This window comes from Athene noctua, chromosome Z (genome assembly GCF_965140245.1).
Source record: "Athene noctua chromosome Z, bAthNoc1.hap1.1, whole genome shotgun sequence".
In the NCBI taxonomy this organism is placed as follows: domain Eukaryota; kingdom Metazoa; phylum Chordata; class Aves; order Strigiformes; family Strigidae; genus Athene; species Athene noctua.
In genome coordinates, this window is record NC_134077.1 from 62,770,845 (window position 1) to 62,783,219 (window position 12,375).

Sequence of the window (12,375 nt, forward strand, 5' to 3'; positions counted from 1 at the left end):
GACATCAAGAAGAAGAAAGGGTTCTTCAGATGTGTGAGCAGTAATAGGAACACAGGGAAGGCACAGGTCCATTACTAAACAGTGCAGGGAAACGAATTATTAATAATGCTGACAAGGCAGAGGTTCTCAAAGCCTCCTTTCCTCTGTCTCTACTGCTGTAGCTGGACCCCAAATCACTGCTGCTACAACACGTGTTGACCCATCAGCAGTGGCCCTCTGCAAGAGCTCAACCCACATAAATTGATAGGCCCTGAGGGAATCCACACCAGGGCGTTCACAGAAGTGGTTGACATAGTTAGACCACTGTCTGTTATCTCTGAAAAGTTGTGGAGATCAGGGGGCATCCCTGATGACTGAAAGAGGGCAGTTCTCATACTCATCTACAAGAATGGCCCAAAGGAGGGCCAGGAAAACTACAGGGCCATTATCCTTACTTCAATCCCTGGGAAAGTGGTGGAAGAGTCCTCCTAGTAACTGTTACAAACCAAATTAAGCAGGTGCTGGATTTTTCCAACCACAGAGTTACCACAGGAAAATTGTGCCAGACTAACCTGATCACCTTCTACTACAAAGTAACTTCTGTCTGCATGGAGAGAGCAGTGGATGTTGCTTACCTGGACTTCAGCAAAGAGTTCAACACTGTTTCCCACAGCCTTCTTCTGGTCAGACTGTCAAGATACAGATTGGATGGGTGGTCTGTGAGATGTCAGGAAGTTGTCTCACAGGCTGCGCTCAGAAAGTGGTGATCAGTGGTTACTCAGTGATTACTGAGGCTGGCAGCCTGTCACAAGTGGGGTCCCCCAGGGAGCAACGCTGGGCCCCACACTGTTCAACATTTTCATAAATGATCTGGACAACGGGACTGAAAGCACTCTCACCATGTTTGTTGATGACACTAAACTGGCTGGTGAGGTGGACCCATCAGAAGGGAGAGTCATCTTTCAGAGAGACTGGGACAGGCTGGAGGAGTAAGCAAGAAAGAACTGTATGAAGTTCAACAAAGACAAGTGAAAATCCTGCATAACCAAGGAACCCAGTACAGCCTACGATTTCTGTGACAGGGGAGCAGCCTTGCTGAGAGGGACCTGGAGGTCCTGGTGGACAACAAGCTGAACATGAATGAGAAGTGCACCACTGCAGCAAAGACAAATTGGATCTCAAACTGCATCTTTAGGAACACTACTAGCAGAGACAGAGACGTGATCATCCTACTTTACTCAGCGCTTGTCAGGCTGCACTTGGAGTATGGGGTCCAGTTCTGGGCCCCACAGTTCAAAAGACATGGACAGACTGGAGAGGGTCCAAAGGAGAGCCATGAAGATAATCAAAGTGTTGGACAACCTGCCCTATAAGTTAGGTCTTTTCATCCTGGAGAAGAGAAGACTCAAGGGGGATGTCACCAGTTTTCCAGTACTTGAAAGGCAGCTACTAGGAGAACAGAACCTTCCTCTTCACTAGCAGCCACATGGATAGGACAAGGTACAAATTGCACTGAGAGAGGTTTCATCTTGATATAAGAAAGACATTTTTTACAGTGAAAACAGTCACTCATGGAACAACCTCTCCAGGGACATGTTGGAGTCCCCCATCACTGGAGGTTTTCAAGATGTGATCAGACAAGTTGCTAGATAATCTCATCTAGGTTCTCTTTCCCGTGAAAGGCTGGACCAGATGATCTTTTGAGGTCCCTTCCAACCTGGGCTGTTCTGCGATTCTAAAAAAAACGTATCATAACTTATGTTTACTTTTAAATACTCTTATTCAAAGCTTGCTCAGTGTGGACAACACTTGCTTTCTATTCCTACCTCTTTTCATGTCCATTTCCAGCGGGAAGAAAGTCTAAGTAAGGAGAATTCATTAAAGATTGTATTCTGTTAGTACTAATCTGATCCTACAACACAAATGGACTAAACGTATGGGAACATTACATGGAAATTCTACATTTTTTAATGTTTCAGTTGAGAACCAAAGGTTATTGGCATAATTTTTACAAACAATAACAAGGCAAAATGAGTGTCTGTCTTCCCATTCTCACTGCTAAACATGTATTACTAAAGATCTACCATGCTATCTGCTATGAATGCCACAAGCATGTCTATCTGTGAGACAGAAGTGAAATGACTGTTAAAGAATTCCCACCAAAATGTGTCTTTTCAGTTTAATATGGTTAACAGAAAAAGCTACTGTCATCACAAACTATTGAAGCCCTTAAGAGAAAAGCTTTCACATGCTTTGTGAAGCGACAAGAATAGCAGAATCAGTACAACAAAGTTCTGTTACAAGAAACCAGCGTTATACAGTGTACTGTAATCTGTGTCCTGCAGTAACCCACTCATGTTGTAAGACATTTAACTAGTTTCTACAACACCACAGAAAACAAAACAGATGGGCTGGTGACAGAGAGCACAGAGGAATGAAGTACCTGGAACATCTCTCTCTGAAACAAACTTTCAGTGACATCTGTACAGGCTGCCACCTAGAAAGTCCCATTAAGAGGAAGTGAGCAGCCTTCTACACTTAAAGCCACCCCACAGACTATTCTTTCAGAACAGAATAAAGAGTGGAGGCTTTACTGAACTTTAAAACAGTTATCTTTCACTACGAGTACAAATGGAGTACAAGTTTGCACGGCAGTTCACTCAGGCAAGGCGAGCAGACAGGGCGCAGATGCTCTCCGGGTTCCTGAACTTATCCAAGCTAGCCCCTTTACGGTCCTCCACGAGTAGACTGAACTATGGTCTCCACTTGCATCAAAATCACCGACAGAAAGAATGTGGCGACTCAGACAGAGCTGCCACGCAAACATACAGAGGTTCAGGTCTCGGGCTGCAGGGAGTGTCTGAACCTGTCGGTCCTGCCGGAGGGCAGCAGGGACAGCACCTGTGTGCGCTGCCATCAGCTGGATGACCTGCTCAGCCTGGTGCGGAACTCAAAGAAGAGGTTGAGAGATTAAGAAGTATTAGGGAGTGTGAAAGGGAAATTGACTGGTGGAGTAACACCCCAGCACCCCTGAAGCAACAGGAGCTAATGGAAGTTCCAAACGATGCAGGTAATCCCTCATCCTCTTGCTATCAGGCAGAAGGAGGGGCCCTAAGAGACGAGGGAGCTGGAAACAGGTCCCTGCTCGGGGAGGCAGGAAAATCCTCTCCACACCTCCCTCACCCTCCATGGTGCCCCTTCACAATAGATTCGGGGCCCTGGAACTTTTGAACAAAGAAAAGAAGGAGGAAGAAAATGAGACAAACGAAGAAGACCAAGGTCCACCAAGGCCAGGTCACTTCAGACCAGGTATTAAAACCGGCTCTGAAAAGAACCCCAGAAGAGTCACTGTAGTGGGTGACTCCACTCTGAGGGGTGTCGAAGGCCCCATATGCAGACCAGACCCGCTTCATAGGGAAGTCTGCTGCCTCCCTGGGGCCCGCATCAAGGACCTCACAGCAACACTCCCTAACCTAGTGAGACTGAAGGATTACTACCCTCTCCTGGTTTTTCAGGTAGGTAGTGATGACATCACCAGGAGAAGGCCTAAAGCAATGAAGAGAGACTTCGGGTCCTTCGGAAAACTGCTTAAGGGTCGGGGCCACAAACTGTGTTCTCCTCCAACCCTTTGGTTGGGGGGATGGATGAGGAAGATTACAGGAGAATTCAGCAGATGAATGGATGGCTCCAAGACTGGTGTTACCATCAGGGCTTTGGATTCTTCAATCACGGGTTGGTATAGAGGGCACCTGATCTTTTGACATCAGACGGGATGCACCTGTCCTGGAGAGAGAAGGGGATTTTGGGGCAGGAGTTAGCTGGGCTCACTGACATTTGATTTGAAGGGGGAAAAGGGCAAAACATCGGCCCATCTGAAGTGCATGTATACCAGTGGACACAGCATGGGTACCAAACAGGAGAAGCTTGTAGCCGTGATGAAACGGGAAAATTACGATGTTGTTGCTATTATAGAAACATGGTGGGATGTCTCCCATGACTGGAGTGTGCCAGTTGATGGGTACAAGCTCTTTAGGAGGGACAGACAGGGAAGGAGAGGTGGTGGGGTGGCGCTGTATGTTAGGGACTGTTACAATTGCTTCGAGCACAGGTGTAGTGAAGACAGGGTTGAGTGTCTTTGCATTAGAATCAGGGGGAAGGCCAACAGGGCAGATGTTATAGTAGGAGTCTACTATAGACCACCCAGCCAGGACAGAGAGATGGACAAGATATTTTACAGGCACTTAGGTGAAATCTCACGATCGCTTGCCCTTGTTCTTGTGGGTGACTATAACTTCCCAGACATCTGCTGGAAATACAACACGGCAGAATGAGACCAGTCCCGGAGATTCCTAGAATGTGTGGGAGACAACTTCCTGACGCAATTGGAAACTGACCAGAGAAGGTGCCCTGCTGGATCTCCTCTTTGTGAACAGAGAAGGGCTGGTGGACGATGTGGAGGTTGGAGGCTGACTAGGGCACAGCAATCATGAGCTCTCTATTCTTAGAGAGGTCAGGAGAAAGCTAAGCAGGACTGACATCCTGGACTTCAGAAGGGCTGACTTTGTCTTGTTTAGGCACGTGCTTGAAAGGATCCCCTGGGAGACTCTCCTGAAGGGTATAGGGGCCCAAGAAGGCTGGGAACTCTTTAAGATGGAAGTGTTAATGGCACAGGAGCAGGCGGTCCCCAGGTGTTCTAAGAGAAGCTGACGCCAGAGAAGACCACCCTGGCTGAACAGGGAGCTTTGGCTGCAACTCAGGATAGAAAAGGAGAGTTTACAGCTTTTGGAAGAAGGGGCTAGCCACACACAGTGATTACAGAGAGGCTGTGAGGCTATGCAATTAATTTGGCCTCTGCAATCAAGGATAACTAGAAAAGTTTCTATAAGTATGTCAACAGCAAAAGAAAGTCCAGGGAGAGTCTCCATCCCCTGCTAGATGCAGGAGGAAATTTGGTAACAAGTGATGAGGAGAAGGCTGAGGCATGTAATGCCTTCTTTGCCTCACTCTTTAATAACAAGATTAGCTGTATTGATGAAATCCAGCCTCCACAGCCAGAACACAGAGACTGGGAGAATGACCCCCCTGCAATCCAGGAGGAGACAGTCAGTGACCTACTGCATCATACAGACACCCGAGAAGTGCTGAAGGAGCTGGCTGGGGTGCTTGCCAGACCACTTTCTATCATTTACCAGCAGTCCTGGCTGACCGGGGAGGTCCCAATTGATTGGAAATTGGCCAATGTGACACCCATCTATAAGAAGGGTCGGAAGGATAATCCAGGAAATTACAGGCCTGTCAGCTTGACTTTGGTGCCCGGGAAGCTGATGGAGCAGCTCATCCTAAACACCATCATGAAACACATGAGGGACAACCAGACGCTCAGGCCCAGTCAGCATGGGTTTATGAAAGGCAGGTCCTGATTGACAAACCTCATCTCCTTTTCTGACAGGGCGACCTGCTTATTGGATGAGGGAAGGGCTGTGGATGTTGTCTATCTTGACTTTAGCAAGGTTTTTGACACCATTTCCCACAGCATTCTCTTGGCAAAAATGACTGCTTGCGGCTTGGACGATCGCACACTTTGCTGGGTAAAAAACTGGCTGGATGATCGGGCCCAGAGAGTTGTGGTGAACGCAGTTAAATCCAGTTGGTGACCGGTCACGAGTGGTGTCCCCCAGGGCTCGGTGTTGGGGCCACTCTGTTTAACATCTTTATTGATGATCTAGATGAGGGGATCGAGTGCACCCTCAGTCAGTTTGCAGATGACACCCAGTTGGGTGGGAGTGTTGATGTGCTCGAGGGTAGGGAGGCTCTGCAGAGAGACCTGGACAGGCTGGAGCCATGGGCTGAGGCCAACTGGAGGAGTTTCCATAAGGCCAAATGCCGGGGGCTGCCCTTGGGCCACAACAACCCCCAGCAGCGCTATAGGCTTGGGGAGGAGTGGCTGGAGAGCTGCCAGTCAGAGAGGGACCTGAGGGTGTTGACTGACAGCCGGATGAACAGGAGCTAGCAGTGTGCCCAGGGGACCAAGAAGGCCAATGGCATCCTGGTTTGTATCAGGATTAGTGTGGCCAGCAGGGACAGGGAAGGGATTTTACCCCTGTACTCAGCACTGGTGAGGCCGCATCTTGATTCCTGTGTTCAGTTTTGGGCCCCTCACTACAAAAAGGACATAGTTACTCAAACATGTCCAGAGAATGGCTACAAAGCTGGTTAAGAGTCTGGAACACATGTCCTATGAGGAGTGGCTGAGGGAACTGGGGGTGTTCAGCCTGGAGAAGAGGAGGCTGAGGGAAGACCTTATCACCCTCTACAACTACTTGAAAGGAAGCTTCAGAGAGCTGGGTTTGAGCCTCTTTAGCCTAGTAGAAAGCGACAGGACAAGAGGGAATGGCCTCAAGTTGCACCAGGGAAAGTTCAGACTAGATATTAGGAAGCATTTCTTTCCAGAAGGGGTTGTTAGGCGTTGGAATGGGCTGCCCAGGGCAGTGGTGGAGTCCCCATCCCTGGAGGTGTTCAAGAGTAGTGTCGACTTGGAGCTTAAGGATATGCTGTAGGTGGGAACTGTGCTAGGAGAACGGTTGGACTAGATGATCTCCAGGGTCCTTTCCAAACGAGATGATTCTGTGAAATGGGCTTGCCTCTTAAGATTTGTGGAAATGAAAGATGAAGTTGGAGAGGGATTACACGACAAGGAGATATGGCGGAACTCAGAACTGGCATCCTTTCCTGCCTCCAATCTGTCACATCACCACCCTCCTGACACCATGTAACAAGGGTGTAAAGCAGAAAGGGAGATTAGCTTCCACAGTACTAAGCACACCTTGATCAAAGAGATTTTCTGTCACCTGTTCTCAGAACAGATGGGACAAATGGGTGGAGGGCAGCTAGGTGGAACATAAGCAAATAAATAAAACCAAAAGAACAACAGCACTGATAAAAATATCCAGGATAACAAGCTGGAATTTGATAAGTGACATTTATGTCCTCCATAACTCTCCCTTCAGCCGAAGGATAAATAACAGTAGCTAAGTCACTTATGATGCTAAGGAAAAGGATACAGATGAGCAGAATAACCAAATCTGAAAGAGGCAAAGCAAGCATACATAACCTTGTTTTCTATTCTAGTCCTTGATTAATAATATAAGTGGATTCTTTAATCTGTATGGTTTCTAAAAGTAAAAAAATCCCATCTCCTAAGTAAAACACTATCTAGCACACACTTCCACTTTACCAGTAGTCTAGTTTTATGGATGATACATGTTTTTGAGCATTTCCATACAAAGTATTACACAAAGAATCTCACAAATGTAGAGTCTTTCCCAAGCACCTAAGCATAATGCAGAAAAAATGTTAAATACATCTCCTACCTGCCCCAAAAGAAAGAAAAAAACCTTATAACTTTACCAATGCCTTTTTTTCCTTCACACCTTCTTCCTGTAATAATTCCAAAAGATTTACAGCCAGCTGCTGCCTGGTAGTTCCAGAATCATCCTCTGATAAGCAGTCCCCAACTGTTGTAGAACATAAGATCTGCAGCACAGGCATCACTAAAGTAAGGGCTGTGGTTGAGATGTTCTGGGTTTCTGAACAGGAAAGAAGCTTGTACACTATTTAAGACAAAGTGGGAAAAAACAAAGATCACGTAGGGGAAAAAGAACTGATATAATTTGTATTTTTAACCGTATCACAAACATTTCTATGTAACAGTCTGGTCAAGCAAAGCAACAGTCCCCAGAATCACAGTACATGCATACTAGAGTTAAAGTGCAAAAGATCTTTGGTAAAATTCCAACTTTTTTCAGACACTCATATATTTCTGTTGTTTACAGCAAAGTACCTGATGGCAGCAAGAAATACAATAATGGAATGTAGCATAGTCCTTCATTTTCACTGGAGTAACTCCACTAACCAAAACTGTTAAGTCAAAAGCCCAGCCAAACACTGCGATGACTGTCTTAAGATCTGTCAAAAGAAACTATTTAGGATGCATCAATCTCAGCTGAGAATATAGTGTTGTTGACTCAGAAAGAAACAGATAAGGTCCAAGATAGTAGGGAGCTTGGAATACAGTAACATCCATGGAAAAAGTAGCAATGTTAGCAGGGCAATTTATCTTCACTGCCATTAGATCAGATGTTACTTTTTAAATTTAGGAAAAATTGTGCTTACAAAAACCATTTCACCACCTAATCCAACTTCAAGGGAATGGAGAACTTCTTTTCATAAATATGAAGAAATAAAGACACAGTCTTTAGAGTGTGGATTCCTCTTTCACAAGAGCAGCTTTACCTAGACTCAAGACAGACTTCTGCTGACTTTCTGGGGTTTGCAGTAGTAGAAGCGCTAGCCCAATTATAGACTGTTCCACAGGAAATACCTACAAGCAAAAAAAGAAAGAGGCTCAAGTTTTTTTGTTTTTTCAAAGACATTAAAAAGTACAAATGGGTTACAACCGAAACTGTAAGGAGTGTCTTCATGAAATATAGTGAGTGCACACACAGCAACACAGTACATGCAGTGAAGAACATGAAGTATAAAAACAGTGTTTTAACTGAAAAACTACAAAATTTTAATTTGTTACTTTGTTTTAAACATTTTAGCTCAGTATAAACCAATTCCCATGGTAAAAGGTTAACTCATATACACAGAACCAGTTAAATTTTTGCCTTCTGAAGGTCTTCAACCAAGATAAAAAATATCAGAAGATTTGAAACAACACTGGTCACTTGCAAATGAATGCCATGAATCAACATCTCTAAAACATGACATTGTTTAAATTTAATACAACTTTTTTTCCCATGAACTCTTACCTCTTTTAAGAGCTCATAGTTGTCCTCTATTAAGGAGATCAAAGATGAGCATTCTCCTGTTACATTTAAACACGTTTCACAGAAACATAATAGTTGCAGACAAAACTGGGATAACTGAACTTTCCAAAATACAGGATAGCGCAGTAGGCTGAGGAATAGCTCTTGCAGAAAAAACAAGGCTTCTGTAACTTGCGGTAAGTCTTTAAGCTGTAAAGAGGTAATTAAAAAATAAAACAAAGCCAAAACACATTCTGGTTTAGTTTCCCTTTCTTATCTACACAGAATTCTCCAAGTTTAGAATTAGTTCTTCAGCTCTACAATTTTTCCATTGCAAATACTACTAAGACTTTGAAGAAACATTTATAAACTAAACCGAGGAAACTCTCATCCAGGTTCCCTGAAAAAACAAGAGATGAACTGCTATTTAATGTTTTGAATCAAAATTAGAAACATGAGAGAATAAAAAGATTTCTTGGCAGCTGATAAGAAAAATCTCTTTTCCTCAAAAGCAACAGCAAATTAATGAAGCTCTCAGGGTTGTCTCAGCAACATAAAACAAAATGTGTGGGGATTTCATATAGCAGGTAAATGTCCAGGTAACTATTCTTGCCCTACAATGTTTCCTCTGTAATGTAACCAAGATTTTAACATATGTCTCAAAAGAGAAAGACAGTTGTGTTATCTGCTTCTAGAGCACCACATAATCTACCTACTACAAAAATTAAAAGCTTAAGTGTGATACCCAAAAGCACTATCTCCATATCTGGAAACCAAGTAAAGAGGTATCAAGAAGCAGGTTGCCTCAAAATCCTGATCTGTTAGATGAAAGCATTTCCACTCTTGAAAATTCTAGTTCCAGATAAACGCAGCTGTTCGGATACAAACTCTGGAGCCATCATTAATTATAACATCCTGATTTTAAGTTCCTTGGAACAAATTCTATGAATAATCTGCTCTAATCACAAGCCTCATGTCCACTGGATTTTTCAGCAGGAAAGTCAGCTGTACTTTTGACAGTTTGGTTGAACTGTCAGACAAAATGACCAGGAAGCATTTCAGCGGATTCAGAGGATTAAATAAGGCTGAGCTTAAAAGAAGGATAAGAAGAACCTGAGAATCAGAGACAGAATGAGAAGGAATGACAAGTTATAAAACAGTCCATCAAACAGGCTTCTTGAATGAATATTTCCTTTTCTATTGTGAAAGCTGTATCTCAGTCAAGACAAAAACATTCAAATATTAAACTCAGTTTAAAAAACTGGAACACATTTCTAGTTTAAAAAGAAGTGCCAACTAGCATGAAGGAAAGAAACGTTCGTAACTAATTTTGTGAGTCTTCCTCAGTGCCATTGTTATGGCTAAATGTCACCAACTCAGAAGCTTGGTCATACATTCAGGACACAACATTATACTGAAGTTCAGGTAGAACCCAAACAAAATCAGAAATGTCCCTATGACTAGAAAAAGTCAGCATGTATCTGTCATCACAAAGAGCAGATCTGAACCAAGACAAACGTGTGTAAGTTATTATTTGTCCAAAAGACTGTGAAAAATAGCTACCAGTAGAAAGTAGACTTTACTAGTAAAATTCCTTAGGTGGAAGATGCTACCAGATATCCTCATATCAAGCCTATTTGGCTTTACATTATTGATATTATCAACCTCTCTTTCTATGGCGGTAATACCATAGCACCTCATGTCTGACTGAATATACTTGAAACTGAAGATGTTACTCTAAAATTAAACAGTAAGGAAAAGGTACATAGGTACAAAAAAATAAGCTTAACCAACGTCACAGTAAAACATGAGGCAAAGCAGAGCTAATAACCTTAACCAACACCCTAGACCTCTAACCAAATGGGAAAGTTTAAATCCCTAGCTCCTAGCAAGTATCATTGTGCAATTTAAAAATACATTCAAAAACTTCATATTTCAGAGGGATTAAGTTTTGTCTTCAGAACTACTAATCCCTCTGTTACAAAGAGTAAGAAAGGAATATCTGTAAGTACTCAAATCATCTTTCTCATATAGTTTCATTTTCATATTATCCATGTTAAGTTGAAAATTGCATGGTTTTGACAAGTATCTTAAAATTTAACAACATTCTCTCCCTCATGGGTATCTCTACAAGTTCACTGCAGCAACTAGCAGCAAATAATCTTGGTAAACCTGCTTCAGTTTATACCTTACCAGGGCTATCAGATTTGAACAATTAAGAAGTTTTACATTCTACCAGAAATAGCCAGTTAGATTTCTGTACTGCTAACAAATCAGGTCTATAGGAAATGAAAGAGAATGCTATATTTGCATGCTTGAAAGGCAGTAATAATACTACCATTGTGGTGATAGCATTTATTTGTAAAAGGAGGGGTCAGACAACAACTGTACCTGAAGGTGTGGAATAAAATCACACAGAAGTTGAACAATCTGGCATTCCAGCACAGAGGGTGCTTCTCTGTCCTTTCGACCATGAGGCTGAAGTAAAATCTTAAGTAAACCCATTCGCAGTTCAGCATATTCCCGTAACTGAGATGGTTCGCAGTACAGGTATCTTAGAAACGGAGTCATTATGGCAACACGTGAACTCTGTGCCCTGCAGTTCAAGAAGTAAGTTTGTCAAGACTGCTTTCTACTGAAAACTTAACGAACAAGGAACAAGGAAAACCCAAATAATGTAACATTCCCAGAAATAATCTACAGAATGCAATTAACAGAAAGGTGTTATGAAAGCCATTACTAAACCTCACAAAAAACCCCTTTGACTCATTAGCACAAAGTACTGTCATGAGACGTTACATAGTACCATACAATTAAGTGCAATTGTGAAAAGACTCAATATTTAAGGATGAAGTGCAACTGTGAAAAGACTCAATAGTTTTAAATGAATACTACTTAGTATGTACTCACATATTATGACACTCCTAATTTTATTCTTTTTTGTTTCTTTTATTCTTTTCTTATTTCTCAACAATTCAAGAAAATTATTTTCCTTGCTGAACATCATGAGACACCACTGTGCCATTCTGAAGTATCATCTGGATAAGACTATTTAGAAATGTCTTTTTAAAACACATAAAAGTAAGTAATAATAACTACTAATAATACTTTTAATAAATTATTATTAAAAGCAAAAAAAAAGAGCCATCCACTCCTTGCCAGTTTTTCCCCAGTGATCTTAAACAATTAAATGAAACAGGAACTGCTTTAACCAAGATGGATTCCCAGTAAAAAATTTATCACAGAACAATTCTTTTGTCTTCACCATGTTAGGAATACGAGCTGTTCTTGACATTACTAAAACAATCAAATAAAGCTAATGATCAATACATTAACAAATATACACATAATCAAAATTACAAGTCAGTTTTAAACTAGACTCAGCCCTGATGCAGAGCTTTACAAAGAATTCAGTAATAGATCTACATCAGCATTGTGTGAAATTTGTTCACATCACTTAGGGACATGGCTTAGTGATGGACTTGGTAGTGTTAGGTTAATGGTTGGACCTTGTGTTCTTACAGCTCTTTTCCAACCAATATGATTCTATATTCTCAGTCTAGAACCTTATTCCACAGAAATCTTT

General features: G+C 42.4%; 1 protein-coding gene across 3 annotated transcripts in view; it reads right to left on the reverse strand.

Annotated features, from left to right (window-relative positions):
- Positions 1-12,375, reverse strand: part of FOCAD (focadhesin) — a 141,536-nt gene that overhangs the window by 104,645 nt on the left and 24,516 nt on the right. For 2 of the 3 annotated variants that reach the window (XM_074932293.1, XM_074932294.1), the window contains exons 8-11: positions 11,181-11,385; positions 8,793-8,999; positions 8,272-8,359; positions 7,387-7,589 (exon numbers count right to left, since the gene is read on the reverse strand). In XM_074932293.1, coding sequence (XP_074788394.1) covers positions 7,387-7,589; positions 8,272-8,359; positions 8,793-8,999; positions 11,181-11,385 — 703 coding nt within the window. Of the gene's footprint in view, positions 1-7,386; positions 7,590-8,151; positions 8,227-8,271; positions 8,360-8,792; positions 9,000-11,180; positions 11,386-12,375 lie in introns of those variants that run through there. The other variant, XM_074932295.1, reaches the window with a different exon arrangement.